Raw genomic sequence first — 24,945 nt, 5'->3', positions numbered from 1 at the left:
GGAGGAGGAGAAAGAGCCGGGAAGCAGGATTCCCTGCCTGGCTGAGCCCGGGGTGGGGGACAGCTTCTCAGTAGGGTCAGCGCTGCAACTCCGTGGCCGCGGGGCCTTGGTGACAGGCGCACGCCCCGCCCTTTCTCCTCCCAAGACCTGCGGGCTTTTGTTATGCAGATGGCGGCAGGAGGCTGAGCCAGAGGAGGAGGGGGTGGGTGGGAAGGAGGAGAGACAGGGAGAGAGAGAGAAGAGGGGGGAGGCAAGTGCAGCTCGCGCGACCAGCCTCCTCTTCCAACGTCACATTGTGCGAGAGACAAAACCCGGGCGCGCCGGAGCTCACACGCGCACGCACACCCGGACGACCCGGTCGCCTCTGCTCTCCCAGCGCTGCCGAGGAAGCCGGCCCTGCTGGCCCTTCCCGGGCTGCGCAGCCCTGCGAGCTGGGAGCGCAGCCCAGAGCCAGCCCAGAAGGCGACGAAAGCCGGCGGAGGAGCCCTCTGGCCCCGCTGCCCGTCCAGACCCGGGCGCCCCATCCCCCGCCCCGAACTCCGATCCTCCCACCCCACCCCTCTGGCTTTCCCGCGGACAGCGCCCGGAGCCGGCTGCGCCCCCGTTTGGAAGCCACGTTTCAGCACTTCGGACAGCGCCCGGGCGCCCCGCGGGCCCCTTGGGGTTGGCTATGGCGAGCGTTCAGCAGGGCGAGAAGCAGCTTTTTGAGAAGTTCTGGCGAGGAACCTTCAAAGCGGTGGCCACCCCGCGTCCCGAGAGCATCATCGTTGCTAGTATCACGGCCCGAAAGCCGCTGCCAAGGTAAGGACCTCGTTCTTCAGAGGGGAGACCCCAGCAGGTCCCCCTTTCTGGCCTGTGCCCCGGAGCGGTGAGGGGTGGATGCAGGCAGCTGGCTGTCTCTTCCCATCACTGCTCGGTGTCTCCCGCTGGAACATGGGAACTAATTGCTTGTGTTGAGGAAGAAGCTGGTGAGAGGGACGGGGATTCTTTGGGGACAGACGCTGCACGGACCCTATTGCTCCTATGCAAGAGATTTTTTGCTTTCTTAGGGTGGGCGGTGCGGCTGGGGTATGACTTGACTGAAAAACTTTTCTTGCTATCACAGAGCTCAGAGGGCAGGGGCCAAAGGAATGGTGGATAGGGGGTGATTGGGGAATGTTGGGCAAGGTGAGGGGTGAACCGGCTGGAACCCTGGGCAAAGGTAGCCGCACATTGCTGTCCTCAGCTCAGAAACCAGGGAGCTCTGAGCGTTTTGACAAAAATCCCATATGTTGTTCCCTCAAATACACCCAAAACAGCACCCTCCTCCACGCCTTTTGGGCCACCGGTGCTGCTGCTGCTGCTGCTGCTGCCGCCACCAAATTCTCTCCTCTCCAGCATCCAAAACTGGGATTCTGAGCTCTGGGAGTCAGGGAGGAGTCTTCTGAGATCTTTTATTTGGTTTTTCAAAAAGACGCTGATTGCTTTGAACTCAGGGATGGTAGCAGATCCTGGAGTCGTGGAAAATAAAATGAAATGATCCAGGAGGAGAAAGGGGAAGAAATGAAAGGCAGAAAGAGGCAGAACAAGATGTGGGGTGAAGAGATGAGGGGGCTGGGGAGAATCGAAGCGTTCCAAGACAGAGAAACCCCCCCCCTTCTTTTGATAAGTCATTCCATTTAGAGGAGTTTGAGAATGAAAGGAAGAAGGCTGTGCCCTCTGTCAGGGAGAATCAAGGCAGGATGCAAACTCCTCTTTTGCTAGTGTTGGATGTGCGGTTTGGCGGGCAAAAAAAAGGAAGAAGCGGGCCAGGGGGGACCACTTGGTGGATTTATTAATCCTGGCAGGCGACATTAGGGAGTAGATGGAAAACATGTTTGAGAAAGTGTTTTGGACAGAAGGCTTGTTCTGGGACAACTCGATCTGAACTTTGCTGTAGGTATGGGGTCGACGGGGAATCACACCTGCAAAAATAAAACCCATACTGCAGAACTTTCCTCTAGTCGGATAGAAGCTCAGATAAGTCTTTAGAAAAAAAAAAAAAAAGGATGTCCCCTGTTGGGACCGGGTGACCAAGAAACACGATGGGCCAGTGCAGCAGGCGTCAAGCGGCAGATAGTATTTGCAGAGGAGAGGGAGGGGGAAGCCACTGTCAGGCTGGAGAAGGGGAACAATAAGGCCAAATGCCATTAAAAGCTGACGCTTCCCTGCTCCAAAAGAGGTTCTTTGTAGAGAGTTTTGACGTCAGCAGTTTTATCTTCCTGGCTCTCTGCCATCCGATCCACCTTTGGAGTGTATCTACAGTTGGCAAATCAGATGCTGCACTGGCCAAAGATTATGCCCTTGTAGGAGGGACTCGGGGATTTTGATTGGAAACTCCAAGTGTGGCATTTGGTCCAGAGTTTCTCATCTATTTTAGGAGCACAGAGGGGGGGGGGGGGAGGAAGCAGATTCCTGATGGGGCTCTAATTCAGAAAAGCATGTCCCTGTCTACCTCCCTTAGTACTTCCTTGTTTTGTCTGGCTGGTACTAACATGCCTTTTTCTTGGTCGTCGTATCAATCACATAAATTTTCTACCCCGTGTCCCGAACCCTCCTGCTTTCCGTGGCTTTGAGATAATTCTGATTTAATCTGTCTGAGACCTTTTACAACAGCTCCCACATATGCCCCTGTTTTCATTTCTCTCTGGGTTTCTTTTAATGTCTTGGTTCTCCTCTCTCCTGAGGTTCAAGTCTGAGCTCCAAGCCCTCGATGTATGTCATGCTAGGAGGATCCTGTTTAATACTTCTGTAACAGGCGTGGCCTCTCTGTGGAACAGATCCCAGTTTTATGGGTGTTTTTCTTGGTGTGGGTTGGACAGGGAGCATGGGAGGCTTGTGTTCAAGGCTGGGATTGAGCTGTCTTTTCATAAGATGGGCTCTCAAACCTCACCCCAGCAGCCACCTCCAGGGGTGGTCAGTTTCTACTTCCTGTCCGGTGTTCTGTAGTGACTTAAACTTAAAAGCACCAGGTGTGCCAAAGCAGAGTTCTTAGGAGGAAAAAAGGACAGAGACACTGGCATCCGTTGCCTCCCCCCCCCCCCCAGTGACTGATTTTCAGAGAAAATCTAGAGACTCATTCTCATCAGAGATGTTGTTGAGTTTCATGACTCAAACCCAGCTCACAGTCAGCAGATCCGCACAAGTAGAGCTGTCTGCAGGGAGATGGAGGAGGGGCCGGGGAACCCAGTCCTGTTAGGTGCACACTTTGTATTTGTTTAATATTTCCCCCTGAATGAGCTTCCCCAGGATGTCTTAAGTGTCTCTTCCGAAGATAATTGAGCACCAGGATAGAAGTATAGGATCCATTTGTTGATCTCAACAGAAACATGCATCCATCACATCCGCTCCAGCAGAAGCCCCTCAGCCCCTCCCTCCTCCCTCCTCCCCCCTGCTCCCTCCCCCCTCCTCCCTCCTCCCTCCCCCCCTCCATGAGACATACTTGATGAGGAACAGCTTTATCATGTATCCAATTGCAAGCAGATGTCTGACTCAAATGTCAGAACAGTATAGCAGAGCGGGAGACGGTCTATCATCGTGGTTAAGAAACTGATTGGAACATAAGACAGCCTGGAATCCGGTCCTGGTTCTATCACTTACTGAGCATCCTGAACAAGTAGCTCTACCTGGCTGAGCCGGCTTGTCAGTTTGAAAGCAGAAGTAGTAAGAGTTGGCACTCTAGATGGAGGGAGAGGAGGACTGAAGCTGGTAAAGCCCTCCCTCTGGTGTGCGGCACACAGTGTTTGTTTAGTAGACCTGGGTTCTGTAACAAAGCTTACAGGGCTAACGGGAAATCAACTGTTCCTAGGTATTGTGTTGCATAGGCCTTTCCATGTCTTCCTCGAATAATGCTGACCATCAACATCTTGAAGGCTTTTTGTTTGTTTGTTTTGGTAGTAGGGATTGAACTCAGGGGTGCGCAACCACTGAGCCACATCCCCAGCCCTACTTTGTATTTTACTTAGAGACAGGGTCTCACTGAGTTGCTTAGTGCCTCACCATTGCTGAGGCTGGCTTTGAACTCACGATCCTCCTGCCTCAGCCTCCTGAGCTGCTGGGATGACAGGTGTGCACCACCACACCCGGCTAATCTCGAAGTTTTAATTGCATTGAGATAAGAATTAATTAACATACAGGTAGTGTGTGTGTGTGGGGGGGGTGAGGTCTGACTATTTCAGAAACAGAGTGGAGAATAGTGAAGTATTTGGATTCTGGATTGTTTGGTCCAACGTACGTATGGACCATTCTTTTGATTTGTATAGGATAGACCCATAAAGCTCTAACTGTCCGGAAAAAAAAAAAAATCCCAGTTTTAATCCCTGAGTTTTGTCGAATTTACGGTGATCACATAACTTAGAGGACATAGCAAGAAGTCTTTAAGAAGGAAAGGGATGTTGTTCATAATCGTTATTTTTTGCAGGATGGAAAAATCTGAAAGGGACCATTGCAGGTGAGCCACAATGAGGGTCACCCACAGGCAAACTAGGACAATGCCAACTTGTAGGGAAGCCAGAGGGAATCCACAAGCTACCTTCAGCGCAGAGGGACCCCTCTTTTATCCCCACCAACGAAGGGCCATCCTGCTGCCTGGCGCTGACTTAATTCCCTTTGTTGATTGCTTAGCCGAAGAAAGTTTGTACCTAAGAAGTTTCAGCTCAGGGCAAACGGAGCGTTTGAAGGCCGCTGAAATCCCAGCCATCATATCGACGACTGGTGGTCTCTGGGGACCAACTGAACATGGAAAAATCATTTGAAATTAGCATAAGAATTGTCTGTGGGTCTGTGAGTGTTCTTGAAGGGCTGGAACAGGGACGCCCTGAGAGGCAGTGAGCATCCCTTTACAGTTCATCTGGCAAAGCTGCTCATTTTCTTCGAAAATCCTTTCTATGCAGAACCGTCCAGAAGCAGACCTCAGCCCAGTCCCTGTCCAAAGGATCATAAATTCCAAACGATCGGAGCTTTTACTGCATCAAGGGAAAGATGGCCAAACTGTAAGGCAGGGGAAAAAAAAATGCCTTTGAACCATTTCATGGGAGACGCCCCTTGGTGCGGAGAGATCAGTTAGCAGCACATTTGTGCTGACTCCATCCTGGGAGCAGGGTGAGGGGCATTTGGAAGCCACTTCCCTGACAGCCTGTGGTTAAGGACCAAGGCACCAAAGGTCACGGAGAATGCTTGCCCTGGCCACGAACAAGTGCTTTTCTCTGGGAGGAGAGTGTTATTGTTTAGGTCAAACCTTTCTGAGTCTGAAAGGTGAAATTTGTTGAACGGGGCCCGGGGCTGGTGAAGAGGTCACTTTTAACATTTTACTGTGTTCCCTTGGCAAACGCGCCTTCTCAGAGAACCAGGGTGTGGTAGAGGCTCACTGAACGTTGGATGCATCGATTGATGAGAACACGTGGTCCAGATCCGGCCCCAGATGAGCCCCCTCCCAGCCCCACCTCCAGATCAATGCCACCCGAAAGACACACACACGACAAACACATTCCACTCGCCTAGCGTCAGAATGAGGCTCCCGAGATGGAGATGTCTGTCTGGCTCTGCAGGAAGACATGTCAGCTGATAGGAGCGCAGGGGATCCGACTCAATGCTACCTGATCTCACCCCACTGCAGGACACCACATAGAGGGAGCAGCCCCCAAATCCTAACTCCCGTAACTAGAGAGAAGCCTGCTTTATGAGCGCGCTGGGCCTGCTGCCGAGGCCATATCTTTTAAAACTATTCTTTCTCTGGAGTGGCTGGATTTACCTTCCCCGGAGGTAGAAGACTTCTCAGGGCTCAGCCAAACCCGGGCTCTTCAATGGTCTGTGACCACGAGTGTGTGTGAGCGGTTATTTCTGGGATGGGGGAAACAGAGGGAGGAGAGACCTGGGCCCCTAAGTCAGATCTACCCAGGCTCGGGTCCTGTGTCGCCATGTCCTAGCTCTGGGACCTGCTGGTCACTTGGCTCCTTGGTGCCTTGGCCTGCCCATCTGTGAAATATTGTTCTCATGGGTGGTGATGAGGAGGGAATGAAGTTATTCACATACAGAGCGTGACCAGTGCCTGGCGCAGAGGAGCTCCATCCAAGGCTGCCCTGGCGTGGGTCACCTAGAGGGCTCAGCCCCTCACCTCCTGGGCTGGGGCTGTGGTGCTGCTCAGCCCCCGGCCTCACCTCTCAACTTCCCCCAATATCCTCTATCCACTTCCAAATGTGATTCTGGAATCTCCTCAAGAGCCACCCAAAAACCCTGAAAGATCCCCCCGCCCCCATAGGAAAACCAATCCAGAGGAGTATCTCCTGTTACCCTTTGCAAACACCAAACGGCCGGGAGACTTTTGGCAAACCACTGGTTCTTTTCAGTCTCAGTCTCCTTATCCATAAAATGGGGCTAATAATAGCAAGCACCCCCAAGAGCCCTGCAGAGGACTGACTGAGGTCGTTTATGGAAAGTGCCTTGGCACCTAGGAAGGACTCCATCCGTGCGAGCGCTGGTTATTAATAATAAATTGTGGCTTTCATTCTTCCAACGTGCCAGGCCCATCACAGGGAAAAAGCTAAAGGAAACGCTTGCTGTCCCTCGGAGGGCTTCAGAATTTAGCGGCCGACGTAGACACAGTCGCTCGGGTAGGAGGCAGATGTCTTAAACTGGGTGGGAATGAGGACGGGAAAGCAGGAAAACAGAGGAGGGAGATGCGTCCGGGAGGCATGGAGTCCTCTGCTTACGGTGACAGGTTACCCTTAGTTATTCCATCTGTAAAATGGGCACGATTCTTTTTATTTCACCAATTGTCATCCACCGACGCCAGGGACGGTCAGAATGAACAAGGTCTTTGCACCCAGTAGGTTCTCGGAGCCCATTTCTCCTCCCATTTAAGTATCTGGATGGGGTTACCTGTGGGGGACTATTCGGGGGTGAAGACAAGGTACGGTGGGAAGGGACGGCCCACGCGACATAGCTTTCCAACCTCCCTGCCCGTGGTCTCCGGCGTGGGCTGTTAAGTTTCTCAGCCTTCACGGTCCAGCTGCAGCTAATATGAAATCCAGCCTCATTCCTTGAGTAACGTCGGTTGATGGGGGGATGGCAGTGAACCCACAAATGTCGGAGGAACAGTTAACCACAGAAGAATGAAAGCCCCACGTGGAAGAAGCTGCCTCTGGCTAAAAGCATCCAGTCATATTCTAATCCACTCCTTCATTGATTCACTCACTCGACAGTTTTGTTGACCTATGACTCAATACAGCAGCGAGGGACCAGGGGGACATCCCTACATTGTGGAGGGGGGCAGGGAGGGAAGGCCATAAGAGAAGAACCAAATAGTGAAATAATAGAAGAGCTGGGGGCAAGGAAAGCTGTAAACATAACTCATGGGGAACTGGGGCAGAGAGAGAGAAAGGGGGCTGCTGTGTTTGAGTGAGGGGTCAGAACCTGGATGAAGGGAGGGAGCACGCTTAAAGGATAACTGGGGGCGGGGGGAAGTGAGACAGAGGGAGGAGCCAGTGCAAAGGTCCTGAGGTAGAAGTTAGTTTGGGGTATTTGGGCAATAGTAAGGAGGCAGTGTAGCTGAAGCAGGGGGGAGTGCAGGCAATGACGCCTAAGATGTAGTAGGAACTAGATCCAGTGGAGTCTTACTAGCCTGCTAAGGACTTCCTAGGTCCTCAGCTCCTAGGTTCTCAGGGGGCTCCTGCCCTCTGTGTCAGGGTCCTGGGTCTGATCTGATATTCTCCGTTCCCCTCCCCTGACTCTCACACAGCCATCTTTGAACAAGAGAGTCGGAAGCCTAGCAGGACCCCTCCATATGCTAAGGACAAGCATGAAATTTACAATCCCTCCGATTATGATCCATCGGATCGAGAAATTGAAAAAGACAATGTTTAGACTTTCAGATGGCAGTGGTAAATTTTGTGCCCATGACAGAAGCTGGAGTTTGCTCGCTCGCTCTCTCTCTCTCTCTCTCTCTCTCCCCCTCCCCAACCCCCCAACCCCCATTTACAGTTTTGCTGAGGGAGCTCCCCATATGCCACAGCCTGTGTGCGGAAATCCGTGAAATAAAACACTGAATTAAGATGTCACCGAGACAAAGCCAAACCAAATACAGGGACAATGCCGAACCCTAAAACAGTCATTAAGCCATCCGTGTCTGCGTGGGGCTGTTCAAAACAAATATGAAGATCCTCTGCACATGAATATTTCTCATCAGGAGAATCCCCCGTTTGTTGGGTTCCCAGGGCTTGGATCCCGCTGGCGGATTTACCGAGCAGGGACACCAACAGTTCACTATTCTCTGGCTTCATTAAAATGAAGCTCAGGTGAGTGTCCTGGAATTTTACAGTTAGGCTCCTGCAAGAACAGAGGTGTTATCTGGGCCTGAAGCATGTGTACTCATGGTGTGTGTCCACACTCACCCGTGGTGGGAACGTGTGTGCCAACTGCATGTGACTGTTGTGCCCAGCCCTGTGCTAAGCACATTCTACCTGTGATCTGGTTCCAACCTCACAGCAACTGCAGGACAGAGGAGGAGACTGAGGGTCAGAGAGTAGGCATGGCTTGCACAAGGACACAAGGCAGATAAGTCAGAACTGGATGAGAAATCAGAGTTCTGTTCTCAAGTGGTACAATCCATTTTGCAGAGGAAACACTGAGACCAGGGAGGTGGGATGCAATTTGTCCAAGGCCACATAGTTCATCTGTGATGGAACCAGGACCTGAATTCAAGTCTGCCTGAATGCCCGAATGCAAGAATGTTCTTTTTTTGGTACCAAGGATCGAACCCAGGGATGCTTAACCACTGAGCCACATCCCCAGCCCCCTTTATTTTCTACTTTGAGACAAGTTCTCACTAAGTGGTTTAGGTCCTCACTAAGTTGCTGAGGCTGGCTTTGAACCTGTAATCCTCCTGCCTCAGCCTCCTGAGCCAGGATGGCAGGCGTGTGCCACCACGCCTGGCCTCCAAGTATGTTCTTGTCTCATGGCTATACTTCCTGTCCCTGGAGTCTGCATTCTAAATTGTGGGTGGCTTGTTTTGTTTTGCTCATCTTGTCTTAGGTCCCATCAACTTAGGCGATTGCCAGTGTGACAATCCCATCTCAGGCCAATCACAGTTGTAGCACCGTCTCTATCCTTCGCCCTCATCTCCACATACAGCCAGAAGACCCTCTTTGAAAATCAAGGCAGGTCCTCTAATCTCTCCTGCATTCGATGCTTCTCAGCATCCAGAGCTATGATTCTCAGGTCCATCTCCTGCCCAGATTCTCAAGGTGATTTTTAAAATGCTACCCGCTCTGCCCCTCTCCTACCTGCATCCCATTCACTTCAGTTACCAAATTTCCCATATTCCTTCTTGCCATAGGAACTTTGCACATGCTACCAGAAAGCTTGCCCTCTCCCTGGTGTCTAGTTTAAACCCATCCCACTTTCAGATCTCAGCTCAAATGCCATTTCCTGGGGGACTGCTGCAGACTAGGTCACACCCTCCAGGACAGACTTGCTTTTTACCCTGTTCTCAACATGTTTGTAGCTCATATTGATTCATGGGTCATTAGTCTTTCCTAATAGGCCAGGCATCATGAAGACAGGAACTGTGTCTATTTGCTCACCTGATACATGGCAGAGGGCCAAATTGACATTGGTTGAATCCATCAATTGCAGGGCTTTCTCCTTTGTCGGAACCACTGTCATGTCTAATACTTATGCGCAATGACTGCTCTAGTTTGGGTCTTAAGCATTCCCCAAAGGCCTAGTGGGAGGCCTTTGGGTCTTTGGAGGTGTGGCCTAGTGGAAGGCCTTTAGGTCTTTGGGGGTGTGCCATCAAAGGGGATTATGGGATACCAGCCTCTTTTTCTTCCTGGCCCCAGGTGAGTGGTCCCACTCCATTAGGTGCTCCTGCTTATAATGTGCTACCAAAGGCCAAAGCCATGGGGCCACTCAGCCATGGACTGAAACCTCTAAAATTGTGAGTTAAAATAAACCTTCTCTCTTTAGAAGTTTGATTATCCCAGGCATCTGTTATAGTAATGCAAAACGGGGGCCGACACAATTGCCAGTATTCAAAAACAGCAGTGTGACTGCTTTTGATTCACAGGAGAACTGTTTGGACTACGGAGGCCAGGGACTGCATCTTCTTCCTTGCAGTGTCTTTGCACCTGATATAGTGGCTCATGGTTGGCAGTTAAATATTTGTTGAATGAATAATCCACAGAAACAATGCAACTCTAAGCACATTGTCTAGATGAGGAGACCAGACTACAGTGCGCCCCACAACCGTGGCTAACCATGGAGATCATCCAGTTCTCTTGTTTTACACGTGGAGGACTGAGGGGTGTGTTTTATGATGTGTATAATCCACTGGGTCAACAGAACGCACATAATAATTTATAAATAAATACACATCTATGAGGGTTTACTTCTCAAAATTCTTACAAAGAGAAATCTGAGATTAAAAAATAAAAAAACTCCGGAGTCATTGCTGTAATTCAGCTCCTGTTTTCAGACTCGGGAACACTGAACCCACTGAGAGGGAGAATCCCCAGGTCTACAGCCTTAGGCAGCCCAGGTGAGCCCCTGGTTCCCTGGAGCGCTGTTTGCCCAATGTCCCGGCTCCTGTTTAAACTTCGTGGTGAGCTCAGGTGACCAGACACCTGCTCTCTCCTGCCACCCCACACCCCCACGGTGAGATATGGCACCCTGCCCTGCAGAGCGTCCTGTGGCGTATGCTGCCGTCCCGACAGGGTGTCCATCTGCACCCAGCCCGTGCCCGCGAGCAGGTGAGCAGCTCGGGCTGCTCCTGGGCTCAGGTTTCACGGCTGCCCCAAGATAAGGAGCTATTGTTGGGCCAGCTTCCCTGCCCGGCCTCCCTTCCACAGCCAGGTGGCAGGTGACTCTGGGACTCAGCCTGCTTCCAAAGAGGGGTGAGGTCTCTGGCAGAGTGTGGGGGGGCTCAGGCACACAGTCATCATGTGGAGGGTTGTTTGCCGCAGGAATGAGAGGACATCACTCACAGCACCTGCCGGGGTCAGCTCCTGATGAACCACTTTGTCCCCTGGGGCATCTAGTCCCTAAGCCACAATGGGTGGTGGGGGGACAGTGGGGACCTTGGAGGAGCTCAGATACGGCTTCACCAGTTCACAGATCCCAGGGGGCAGCAGAAAGCGGATCCCAGAGGTATCACTGACATATGAGTCCCTTGACACTCGGTCCCAAGACACCACGCTGTTCAGAGTTTCTTGGAGAAGAAGGTGAAAAAAATTGATATTCTCATCTTATAAATGGACAAATGAAGCTCAGAGAGGCGGGAAGATTTGCCCGAAGTCAGAGCGTGAAATAGTGACATTATTGTCACGGTGACTGTTTTTGGACGATTCCTGTTGATCTCATTTAATCCTTGGAACAGTAAACATCAGCTTCATGTCCATTTTACAGATGAGGAGCCTGAGGTCTCACAACATCCTGACATAAGTCCCATATTTCTTAAGTCCAAGTGCAGCATTCCCCAGGGGCTCCTCATCTCTTTTCTGGGTGGAGAATCTTCTAGAGTGACATCCCCTTTAGTGCCCCTGGAGGGGTGTAGGGATTGGGGTGGAGTCGAAAACTGAAAGAGGAACCCAGAGCTCAGGGATTTGAGGAAGAAACCCCCTGTTCCCACCCTAGTTGGACCAGACTGGGGGGGACGAGCCCCAGGCAGCAGGTGCAGAGAGTGTGAGATGGGAAATCTTTATTCTGTGGGACGGAGAGGGTCCTGGTTAGGTGGGACCCTCCCCAAAGAAAGGACACCCTGACATCTAAGAGCGTTGGAGTGGCCTTAGGAGTAGTCTAGTCTCACCTTCCCTAAGTCTTGATTTTAGGGAGGGAATCCAGCCCAGAGTCGCTAAGTCACTTGCCTAACCTCACAGTGACTCAGACCATGGGCCATGGGCTGGGTTCTAGGAAACAGGAAAAATGAACACAATTGCTCAAAAGAGGAGCCTGTCCACACCCCAAAGCACCAGCTGCCCCAGCGGCTTGACAAATCCATCTTCACATGGTCCCCCGTGGTGGTGAGGGTAGGAGCTGGACCCTGGGGTCTAAGTGCCCCTGGGGTGTGTGGTGCCTTCCAGGGGAATTGAGGCTGAAGCTACTGACACAGGGACCCTGATGTTTAAGCCCCCCACTCCTGGAAAAGTCCCTGCTGTGTCCCCACCCCTCGGATCCTCCAACCTCTGGGAATGTGAGCCGCAGGCCCAGGCGGGAGGGGTGTGCCCGGGTAGGAGAGTTCTGGCTCTCTGGTGAGCATGCTTGGGTTTGAATTCTAGTCCACCAAGTGCTAAGTGTGTGTCCTTGGAAAGTCACATCACTGTCCTGAGCCTTGGTGTCCTCATCTGGAATAGGGGGATAAAAATTCCTAACTGAAATGGTTGTTGATTCTTGGTATAGCTGTAAGGGTCTTTGAAACATTGACCTTGGCCATTCAGGCTCAGAGGCAAAAGAGGGTCCACTTGGTGATGGGGGGTGAGGTGTAAGAAGATACAGGGATTATACCCCTGATGGAGAACCCCCAACCTCAGAGCTCGTGGGTTCTAGTCTTTATTATGAAGATGAAGACAGGAAGTCTCAGAGGGGTAAAGACATTTGCCCAAAGTCACACAGTAAATGAGGAGCCAGACTCCCAGAATTTACTCCCTGTCTCAGTGACCTCATGAATGTCAATTTTACAACATTTTCATCTGTCAAAAGACTTGACAATCACTACGAGTAGCTGTTACTATTTGCCCGACACTGAACAAAGTGTTTTATCTGCTCTCAACCACTCTTTGAGGTAGTCAGATTCTACAATAGTTTCCATTTTTCGGGTGAGAGAGGATGAGAGAGGTAAGTAATGTGCCTAAACTTGCAGGTAATGTCAGAGCTGGGACTGGAATTCTGCACTGGTAATTCTTACTCTTATCAGAAACACCTACTCTGCCAATCTCCTGCCATAGGCAGGAAAGATCAGAAGAATTAGGAGCACTATATGAAGACAAGCAAGTGTTTGATTAGCTGTTGACGTCTTCCTGTATGTAACTCCCTTCTGCTCCATCTCAGGGCCCTGGTGGTGCATGGGAGAGAAGGTGGCTCAGAACACGGCTGTTCGCTGGCTCTGCCCAGTGGTTCTACTTTGAGACCCACCATTTTGATGATGTATTAATGGAGTAGCCTCCCTGGAAGCAGGTTCCCCTTAGAAGGAGGAGGAAACAAGGAGAATAAGTCCTGGGTGAAAACTTGGGACTTGTAATTGTAATGTCTACCCCACATCCACCCACTTAGGGGCCCCCATTGTGCAGTCCTGGACGCCTCTCACACGTGCAAGTCTTCATGCCTGCTGAGCACTTGTTTCATAGCCCTCTTCTTCATCCCTCTGACATCTATTCCCTCATGATCTGTTCCCCCATACATTGATTCCATTCACCCTTCACCTATCATCCATCCAGCCACCCACGCATGCATGCATACATCCATTTACCAAACCACCCATTCATCCATCCATCCACCCATCCATCCATCCACACATCCATCCATCCACCTATCCATCCATCCATCCATCCACTCATCCACCTATACATCCATCCACACATTCATCCACCCACCCATTATCCATTCATCCACCCACCCATCCATTCACTCATCCACCCATCCACCCATCCACACATCCATCCATCCATCCATCCATTTACCAACCTACCCATTCATCCATCCATCCACACATCCATCCATCCATCCATCCATCCATCCATCCATCCATTTACCAACCTACCCATTCATCCATCCATCCACACATCCATCCATCCATCCACCTATCCATCCATCCATCCATCTATCCACCCATCCACCTATACATCCATCCACACATTCATCCACCCACCCATTATCCATCCATCCACCCACCCATCCATTCACTCATACACCCATCCACACAACCATCCATCCTCCCATCCATCCATCCATCCACCTATACATCCATCCACACATTCATCCACCCATCCATCCACCCATCCACCTATCCATCCATCCAACCATCTACCCATCCATCCATCCACCCATCCACCTATCCATCCATCCAACCATCTACCCATCCATCCATCCACCCATCCACCTATATATCCATCCACACATTCATCCACCCACCCATTCATCCATCTACCCATTATCCATCCATCCATCCACCCATCTGCCCATCCATCCATCCATTCACCAATCATCCATCCACCTATCACCTGTCATTCATCCCTCCATCTCCATATATCCATCCATCCATCCACCCATCCACTTACCCTTAATTCATGTGCTGATCAAGGAATTGATTAATTCATTCATTATTTATCCAACCATTTATTCATTATCCATGCATTGTATATCCCTTGTCTGGCATCCATTGTTCTGTCTTCTTTTCCATCCATCCATCCATCCATCTTTAATGAGCATCCACTCTTTCCCCTTCTTCACTACCTCCTACTGGTTTTTTTACTTATTTTACTGATGATAAGAAATTGTAGCTCAGATAATTTCTTTTCTAAGACAGACAGACATAAAGCCTTGATGAACTTGATCTCCCACTCCAACTTCTTTCTCCAAACACTTACCAGCCACGTAAGGTTTGCTTTTATTCTCCAAAGATTTTTTTTTTAATTTTTTTTTTAAGAGAGAGTGAGAGAGAGGGGGACAGAGAGAGAAAGAGAGAATTTTAACATTTATTTATTTTTTCTTAGTTCTCGGCGGACACAACATCTTTGTTGGTATGTGGTGCTGCTGAGGATCGAACCCGGGCCGCACGCATGCTAGGCGAGCGCGCTACCGCTTGAGCCACATCCCCAGCCCCCTCCAAAGATTTTTTTGTCTATAGATATTTATATTTCTAAAATATAATTCATTCTTATCAGAAACAAAGCATCACAACAATTAACATGATCCTTTTTAAAAAACTTGTGCAAAAGGATCTCACATCTGATTTCTAGCTGCCCATCCATGCTTTCCTAGAGCACTGAGCTTCTACCATATGCAAAACCTCATCATTAATAAAAATGTCTTCATTCTCAAGTTGTTTACATATAATCTCAGGAGTTAGTTAGTAAGGATGGGAGTTAGATCACCACCAGGAGGGCTTCCTGCCCCAGCCTTCTTTCCCAGGCAATATCCATCAGAGCTGAGGTATGAGATGTTACTGGTGAGGACCACCATCCTCCTGCTTTCAAGTGCATGGATGATCTCAAGACTGGGATCAGGTAGAAGAGGAAGGGTCTGTCCGGAGGTGAGGCTGACCTCGTGGGCTGAGGAGGCATTAGCGTTTCCCTTCTGCCCTGGGTGGTCACTCAGGAGGAGAATCAGCAAATCCAGCTGGGATGTGTGTTCCCAGAAACAGGATTATCAACCCATCCACCAAGAGGAACAACCCTGCAAGGCGGGGAGACAAGACATGCTACTAGTTAGCCATGTGTTCTTGGCTAGAGATAAACTCACAGCTGGCACCCGAGAGGGGCATGAATCGAATCACTGATATTGAGGAACGTGTCAGGGGAAAGAGATAGACACGTGCTAAGCAGGAGAACTCACCAGCCATGTCTAGTTCCGTACACTCCCTTTCCAGGTGGTTAAAAAGAGCACCTTGTATTGCAAGTGAAAATGTAGCCCAGACCATTTATTTTATTTGCCCAAGGTTGCCCAGCTGGGCAGAGCTTGGGCCCTTGGTTATCAGTGCACACATGTTCCCATGGAGATGGCCATTATCCTTGACCAAGGGGCACCTTTCTGGTTCCATGCTCTTATTTGTGTCTGTCTGTCTGTCTTTCTCTCTCTCTCCTTTTCCCCGAGCCTGGAGGCAGTATCTTTCACTCAGAAAAATCTTTCTTCTTTCTGTTCCTCCAAGACTCTCTCCTAAGTCTATCAATCCCCTTCCCCTAAGGGCTTTGAGTTTAAAAAAAAAAAAAGTTAAAATACTCTCATATTCTTCCTGTTTTCATCCCTGACACTTGCCTCCCTTAGGCAACAAGGGTAGAACCCAGGGCCTGCTTAAATTATTAAAAAAGAAAAGAAAAGAAATGCAAAAATACAGTGAGAAAAAAGATCCACATAGACCAATATCTCCAAGTATCACCCCGTTGCACACGCGATGGCTCCTTTAAGCTTCCGCGGCTGGGTGCTGTTATTACCTCCAGTGTGCACATGAGAAAGCTGAAGTTACAGACATTATGTGACTGACCCAAGGTCACACAGCTAGGGACTGGAACCAGGACTCGAACCCAAGCTTGCAAGGTACTGATAGCAAGATACTAAGATGTGAGTGCATGGTGTGTGTGTGTGTGTGTGTATCAAAATAATCCTGAGAGGAAAATTGACTGCCCTGGTTCATTCAACATATCAGCAGACTAGAAGCCAATTTTGCTGATGAGAGCACATTGATTATAACCTGCATTTAATGGCCGTCTCCTGAATGCATCTGAGCTTAAGACTCACATTAGCTCAATCTCTGAGGAGGTTATGCTCAGCACCCAGGTCAAATGTTCAGAGATGAAAGAAACATTCCTTAGAGCACCAGCCAAGCTACAGAACTCTGCAACTGAGTGGGTGGGGGGGTTGAATGGCCAAGTTCCATAGAGACTACCAGCTACAATCCATTAGCAGTGGTTACAGGAAGAACTGGGCTTCTGGGGCTCCCTTTGAGATCAGTAGCAGAGTGCTTTGATCGATGTGATGTCTGTCGTTGTTCAGGACCGGGCGGTGGTGGTGTGTGTGCTATCTACCTAGCTTTCCTGGGGAAGGGAGCGATCCTTTTGGAAGGATCAGATCAAGGACCAACTCTTGAGCACCTACAATGCTGTGACTGCTAGTCTTTCTGCCGTCACTAAAAAAATTCATTGGATGTCCATCATAGGATCCCCTTTTCACAACATTTGCAGTTGAGAAAACAGAACCTCAGAAAGGTGACGTTACTTGCCCAAGGCTAAAGAAGCTAGTCAGTGACTAACCAGATCTAATAATTACTGTTAAATACATAAACCATGAGGAGGAAGAATAGAAACGGCAATTGAAGAGCAATCCCGGACCCAGTTAATTAGTGTGTGCATGTATATATTTGGCCAGAGGGCTTCGTCTTATTTATCTCCATACCCTAAGCAACTAACACAGGGCTCAGGCTGCAACCGGTGGCCAATATGCCTTTACTTAGAACTGTCAGCAGGCACTGTGCTGGACACTCTGTGGGGGGTTGAGGATAAAGGGATTCGGCTACATGTATCGGGAAAGCTGCTAGCTCAAGTTTTGGCACAAACTAAGTGCACTATCAATATTTGCTCAATCAATGAGTGCTCGAGGAGTTGACTCTGGGTGACCCTCGGAAGAGAAAGAAAGCCTTCGTGATGACAGAGCACGGGTGTTCCCTTTATTGTATCAGGAGGGGCAGGAGGGGACACATTTCATGATCTCTTTAGGCACGTCGGGGAGGTGGTGTCCTGCACCCACAAGCTCTCTCTGGGAGGCTGTGGGACTCAGAGGCAGGCCAAGGGCAGCATCCTCTCGTCTGCAGCCCCTGAGTGTCATGGCGGAACCCAGAAGGGATTGTGCCATGGTTTGGAGGTGAAGTACCCCCCGCCCCCCAAACTCCTGTGCTAAGCAGGGGTGTTCAGAGGTAAAGTGCTTGGATCCTGAGAGCTGTAACCTAATCCGTCTATCCTACTTTAAGGACTAGGTGGTACCTGTAGACAGGTGGGGTGTGGCCAGAGGAGGTGGTCACTGGGAGAATGTTCTGGAAGGGTGCGGAGCATCTTCCCTGGCCCTTTCTCCCGCCCTCTCTGCTTCCTGACCCCAACATGAGCTGAGCAGCTGTCCTCAGCTGGACCTCTTCCCCCACGATGTGCGCCCAGAGCAATGGCGTCGTCCATCTGTGGACTGAGACCTCTGAAACCGCGAGACCCTAGTGAACATTCCCCCCTCTAAGTTGTGCTCGCTGGGTGTTTTGGCCACAGCAATGCCCAAGCTGACGACACAGAGGGACAGCCGGGGAAGCCCAGCACTGTCTCTCCCCAGCTGGGTCCCACCTGGATTCATCCTGAGAATGGCATATGCATTTTTAAAGATTCTCAGATGACGAAATCATTAGGCGATGGGCTGAATGACTATTTCTTTCCATTACATAGATGAGAAAAATAATAGTCATTTATCATAACAATAATAAGAGCCACCACAGTGTCTGAACATACCCCGTTAGACGACATACAAACCTCTTCACATACACTAACTCAGTAAAGCCCCACAATACCCTACAAGGCAGGGGTGTTCTCATCTCTACTCTGCAAATGAAGAAAACCAAAGCTGACAGAGGTCAAAATTTCATCCAAGCCAATCCCACCAATTCTAGAGCCCATCACTCCTGTCAAACCAACTTGTTAATTAATAATTTGCCTTTTTGTAGTGTTTTACATTTTTAAAGTACTTTCTTGGTACTGAGTTGTGCTCTAATACTACAAGCTAGGTGGAGAGGTATTATTTATCTTCACATCCTTGACATATCAAAAATAGTGCCAGGCTGGTACAGTAGCACATGCCTATCATCCCAGCGGTGCAGGAGGCTGAGGCAGGAGGATTACAAGTTCAAAGCCAGCCTCAGCAAAAGCGAGGAGCTAAGCAACTCAGTGAGACCCTGTCTCTAAATAAAATACAAAATAGGGCTGGGGATGTGGCTCAGGGGTCGAGTGCCCCTGAGTTTAATCCTTGGTAATAATAATAATAATGAGAATAATAATAATAATAATAATAATTAATAATGAGAATAATAATACTGGGAGCTGGGAAGGCTTGTCCCCCTCTGCTCTGAACTGCGTGTCATACAGTAACATGACACAGGACAAACTGTATTTGCACACTGTATGTGGAATCCGATACTCTGCACAGGACGGCAAAGCAACCCCCACCTATGCTACATTTTATTCCCCCAAGCCTCAATTTTGTCAACTATAAAATGGGGGAGATAACTTTCTTCCAAGGCGACTGTAAAAATCAGAGATGATAAATGAGACGGGAGTCTAACACACCTCACCCATGGAAGAAGCACCATATACTGCTGTGCGGCCATGCAGCCACCCAGCTGGAGTGGTTTTATTGGATAAGCCAACACTGCCCCTTAAGGACAGGAGTGAATGATCACCAGGTGACTGGCTGGAGTCAGCCCCATCACCCGTAGCTAAGGAGGAGCACCAGCTTATTTTTAGCCTCTTCCTCTTGCCCCTGCATTAGGAGTTGCTGGAAAGGGCGGGGCTGGGACCCGGAGCTGTGCAGTCTCCCAATGCACTTGACATCGGTGGTCCCTGTGTTGCCAGGGACTGGCCCTGGGTCAAGGAGGGCATGTTGCCTGGTCTCCACTCAGATGAGTCCAGATCGGAACATTAGCCAGCATTGGGTTAAACTGTTTCTATGTGCAAAGAAGCATTGCTAGGGAAATAGAGTCAAGAAGAGAAGAACGGAGAAGATGTATTTATCATTGGAACAGAGATTGTGTGACTACAAGTCATCTAGCCATGCCCAGCCCCTCCTTGGCTGGAATTGTACTTGAGATGTCTCAAAGAAACAGCTAGCAATGGAGGTGGCCGCCAGAACCTAACCTAAATAGAAGCTTCACACCACCCAAAGTCACTGGATCCTTTAGCTGATGGGGGACAGGGAGACAGTACCACGGAAGAGGTGAGGATGCCCTTTCACCTCCCATCCTCTTTCTTAGGACTTCTTCAGGACACTGAAATCAATCCCCAGCACTCCTTTCTGCCAAGGAACATTCTGTGACCATGTGAGGTGTCTACTTGGTGCATAAACGACTTGGGCTTCAAGGAAGCACTTTTACAGCTTCTAACTTGAATCACCCAATTGCCAGTGACTTTAGACCATTATAAATTAAGGGTCATTTGAACAGGAGCACTATCATCCCACCACAACAGTGGATCGATTAACCGATCTGGCTACCGTGTGATGAACGGGCAGGTATCATATACATTGTGGAAACACTGGATAAAGAAATGAATCAGGACCCCCAAAGAATTGAGTGGGATGGGATAAGATTTGACATGCTACTCAGAAAGATATATGATTTAAAATGTATGAATTGCTTATTTCTGGAATATTCCATTTAATATATCTGGGCCATGGTTGACTGCCGGTAACTTAAAGTTCAGAAAGCAAAAACCATGGGAAGTGGAAGAAGCTTTTATGTATTGTTATTCCCATTCCTGGGAAGCCCTCAGCTAAAAAATGTTAGAGCCAGGACATGAACATAGCTCTGCTTCTAAAACCTGTGGTTCTGACCTGAGGCCACCCTGCCTCTGTGGAGCCCTATTTTCTGAGTGCTGTTGGGAAGGGGGTTAAATATGACGATAGACAAAGTGCTTAGCTCAGTCTCCTGGCAGGACATCAGTGCTCATTAAATGTCGGTTACAAAAATATAATAAGCAGCCAGTTGCCGTGGGGCACACCTCTAATCTCAGCTGCTCTGGAGGCTGAGGCAGGAGGAGCCCAACTTCAAAGCTAGTCTCAGAAACTAGCTTTGAACTCCTGAGTTCCATCCCTATACCACCCCCATTTTTTTTTTCAAAATTCTTATCATTTCTCTTTGATCTTTATTTTTATCTTTGCAAATTGGCATCCTGTTTATCTACCCCATTTATTTACCTGCATGTCCAGTGGAAATATATAGAGAGATATATGTATGTACTGGGGATTGAACTCAGGGGCACTCGACCACTGAGCCCCATCCCCAGCCCTATTTTGTCCTTTATTTAGAGACAGGGTCTCACTGAGTTGCTTAGCACCTTGCCGTTGCTGAGGCTGGCTTTGAACTCGTCATCCTCCTGCCTCAGCCTCCCAAGCCACTGGGATGACAGGCGGGCACCACCGTGCCCAGAGCATGTTCAGTGAATATATTTATTGAGCAAATCCTATGTGCTGGTCGTAATGTTGGGCACGTGGATTGTAAAAATGAATGATGCGCCATCGGCTCTCAAGGAATAGAGATTTACAGCGTGGAAGGGATTCATCTCCTAAAATTCTTGGAGCAGCTAAGAAAGGGCATCGGGATTACCCAAAGCCTTGGCCTGAGTGGCCAGCTGGTTGGGATGGAAACCCAACTCATTGAAGGGGGTCAGTTCCCATTCTTTGGATGAACCACAGTCATTTTATTATGTACGTCTCTCTATTTCCCTTCTCCTTATAATGGCTCGGCCTCAGCCTTCTCCACCCACTTAGGGCTGCGGTGGACGCCATCCCGCGTCTCAGTTACCCTGGACACCGTGACGGGTGCAGGGGAGCCTCTGATGTTAGAGGAACTTGGGGATCAAGGGCCACAGAGGGTGACCCTTTGCTGGACTCTGGTGGTGACAGAGGAGCAGCTGGTCGGGGGCAGTCGCAGGAGCACCCAGAACAGCTTAGAAAGCAAGTGCCCTTCATGGGCAGGAGAAAGAGCAGAGTCCCCAGAAGATCTCCCGCCCCCCAAGTTCCTGCAGGGGGCGCAAGCTGCAGCCCCCACACTCGCCTGTGCTGCCTGCCTGGCGCTTCATTTGAATCAGACCCCTAACCCTCGGGACCGCCCTGTCATGGGGACAGGTTCCCATCATTGTTCTATAGTTGAGAGACCTGGAGCTCAGAGAGGTGACAGCATGTCTTTGAGGTCACACCACTGGCAGGGATTCGAACCCTGAACTTGAATCCCGGGCCCTGGGCTCATCATCACTATGCCACCCTGATCTCCATGCCAGGGTGCTACCCCTGGGCCCCGGGGAGGAAGGGCCGGGGGGGAGATGGCAAATCCACTCTGAGCCCACGTGGTGTCCTGCACCTGCCAGCCCCAGCCCCCAAACTCTGGAATCCGCGGTCCTTGGGTTTTGCAAGGATGTTCTGCAAACGACTGCAGGCAGCGATTGTGTAGATCGCTACCCAAAATGAGGGCGATTTGATATGTATTTTTTTTGGTTCCTATTTCCCCTACTCGCCGCTGCCCAGGGGTTTGTGATTTTTAAGCAGGCGAGCTGGTGGCGGTCAGAGGGGGAGGTCACTGGATAAAAATGAGGTACCTGCCGCCCAGAGATAGGCTGAGACATCACACCCAGTGCAGCTTCACAGAGGGGCTCTTCCTGGGGAGTGGAAAGATGGCAGAGTCACGCAGGAAGGTCTTTCTCCCCAGTTCCTTCGGTCAGTTCTTTCCCTGGGTCCCCTCCCACGGGCACATCTCATTAGAATCTTGGGACCTCCGAGCTACCAGCCCCTTTCCTCCTCAAAGTCCTCTCAGGCCACCTATCCTAGACAGGGTGCGGATCTCCTCTCCATTCTCTCTCCCGATGATGGTAACACGAACCTCTCATACGAAGAAGTGATCGGAACCAGGCGCGATGGCCCATGCCTGTCATCCAGCGGCTCGGGAGGCTGAGGCAGGAGGATCGCAAGTTCCAAGCCAGCCTCAGCAAAAGTGAGGCACTAAGCAACTCAGTGAGACCCTGTCTCTAAATAAAATACAAAATAGGGCTGGGGAGGGGGCTCAGGGGTCGAGTGCCCCTGAGTTCAATTCCGGTACCCTTCCCCCCCTCCCCCCAAAAAATGGGCCTGCAAAAGGAGAGGAAATGAAGGGCGAGAGACACCTTTCAGTGTGTTGGTTCATAAAACCTATGTTATATTCTGGGTTAAGAGTGTTGGTGGGTTTTTGCAGCTTTGAAATGTCTGTTGTGTGTTAAAAGCTCCATTCAGGCAGCCCACACCTGGTTATGTCCCTGGTTCCAAGACAGTAAGATCGACTGTTGTCCCCGGACCACGTCAGGGTCCTTCCCAATCATCCCCCTGCCTCCTGGGGAGCACTGTTCATCAGGACGCCTGATTCCTAGACTCCACAGTCCCAGAATTGCTTCCTTTGTCCCCAGCACGTTTGCAGATCAGGACATGCAAGTTCCAGGAAAGCTCCCAGGGACACTTTCTGCAAGTTTGTGTTTCAGCAGAACACAGCGGCTTCGGGGGCAGCTGTTCCTGAGAGCAGAGCGCTCTGGGAGGAGGGCTGCTTTTCTGGGGATTTCTGCGTTCATTTGGATTTTTGTGTTTTCCATCCCATGACCCACGGATGCTGTGAGAGACGGAGCCTCCTCTGAGCAAGAGGCAGGGCAGAACCAGAAATGGCTCCAGCCCCCTTCTTACAGGCAAGGTAAGGGACCAGAGAGGGACAGCACGTTGGGCAAGCCCACACAGCTGGTCCACAGGACTCCCTTGCTGCCGCTCTGCTCCCCTGGACTCAGACCTGAGGACAGCCCCCAGGGGCACTTGGCTGTCTGCCGAGGAGGAAGAAGGCATGTGTCCAGTGCCCGGAAAAGAAAAATCTCCCAGTTCTCCCCCAACCCCAGACTTCTTCCTGGATCCATTTCCTTTGTCTCCCCACAGTCCGCGAGGCTCCCTGCTCCATTATTATTTCCCTGTGTTACGGGGGGCACCCACTGGTTCACCCAGAGAAGATGAAAAACCTAGCCAGCCACAGCACGGTTCCCGTGGCTGCAGACACGAGAGCTCACAGTCGCTGGGAAGTTTAATTTCAAAGAAACATAATAAAAGTTTAACAATAGGCTCCTCCAACGCTGGCTGACTCCAGAGGAGAGGGAGAGAGAGTGGGGAGCAGGCTGTGCTCTGGGGACCTCCGTGAAAGTTCTCGGGGATTTGACCCTCTGCTGTCCCAAGCCTGGAGGAGACGGATCCTCACCTGTCAAACCTTAAGGGGACCCATTTTACAGGTGGAGAAACTGAGGGAAAGTCACCCATCCCCAGCTCTACTGAGAAGATCAGCGGAACTGTCCCTGGGAAGAGCACACGGGAGTGGTGTGTCCCCCCACACACACCTGGCTGCTCACTGGAGTCCCCTGGGGACCTTTTTATAAAGCAGAATATCTGGACCTCACCTTCAGCTCTTCTGATTTAATTGCTTTGGGGAGAGATCTGGGCATCGGAAATTTTTCACTGTTCCCCTGGTGATGATCCTAACGTGGGCCATGACTGTTAGGAACAGGGACAGGGAGGTGTGCATTTGAATCCTTGCTCCATTGTTTTATAACTGTGTCCTCCCGCAGCAAGTCACTTCACCTGTGACATGGAGCTAGTGGTAACTCCTACGTCATAGAGGGTCAAAGTGGGAATTAAGTGAGATAATATACTTCACCCACTTAAAGCAGTGCCTATCACGGTAAGCGATAATGCACGCCGATTTTATTTTATGACTGTTGCCATTGCTCTTGTGCCATCAATTCAACAAGGCCTCAAGTTAGGAGGAGGGAAGATAGGACCCCAAGTACACCCAAGGCTGAATTAGGGTTTAGGAGGCCTGATTCTCTTTTTAAATCATTCTGACAACAAACAAGCTAAGCTGTGTGACCTTGGGCAAAGCCTTAACCTCTCTGAGTTTAGTGGTTTCCTCTGGCCAGATGGGTCTCACCGCCCCTGGCCATCCATTGTCCTAGGGAGTTGTGACATTCCAATAAGATAATGGATTTGAATGGGCTTTGAAAACAGGAATGCACCAGAGGAATCTGAGATATTACAATTATGGTGGCCGTTTCAGGCCCCTCGTGTCCTGGGCGGCCCATCTGTTTTGGGAGCTCTCTGTTCTCTCTCTGCCTCCTTTGGCCGCCAGTCCTGCTCGGCCTGACATTTGGGCCCTTTCCAGGGAGGATTCTGTCCCTCTGCCATCTGCCCCTCAACTTAACTCTTTTCTGGCCCCTCTTCTGGTCTAGCAGGACCTGTGCTGGGGACAGCCAGAGGGTCTTAGAGACGTCTTTTCCCGGGGTCTTGGATTTCCCACAAGGAAGCGTCTCGGGAGGCCTCTGGGAGACTTCTAGAAAGATCTGCCAATGCAGCAGTTGGCAGGGAGACTCCACCTGGAGGCCAGCCTCCTGGACTCCCGGGTGGTGCTCCAGACTCACTGGGCCCCTGCACCCAGCTTCC

The 24,945-nt window shown here is 50.3% G+C and overlaps 1 protein-coding gene across 3 annotated transcripts in view; it reads left to right on the top strand.

The window, feature by feature from the left end:
* The first annotated feature begins 235 nt into the window (after positions 1 to 235).
* The window catches only part of Srrm4 (serine/arginine repetitive matrix 4), a 148,613-nt gene continuing 123,903 nt past the window's right edge, over positions 236 to 24,945 (top strand). For 2 of the 3 annotated variants that reach the window (XM_078039045.1, XM_078039042.1), the window contains exon 1: positions 238 to 801. In XM_078039045.1, the coding sequence (XP_077895171.1) occupies positions 671 to 801 (131 nt within the window). In that variant the 5' untranslated portion in view covers positions 238 to 670. Of the gene's footprint in view, positions 802 to 24,945 lie in introns of all 3 variants that reach the window. The other variant, XM_078039044.1, reaches the window with a different exon arrangement.

This window comes from Ictidomys tridecemlineatus, chromosome 2, assembly GCF_052094955.1.
Source record: "Ictidomys tridecemlineatus isolate mIctTri1 chromosome 2, mIctTri1.hap1, whole genome shotgun sequence".
NCBI lineage: Eukaryota > Metazoa > Chordata > Mammalia > Rodentia > Sciuridae > Ictidomys > Ictidomys tridecemlineatus.
This window is presented reverse-complemented; position numbering and strand designations above follow the sequence as displayed.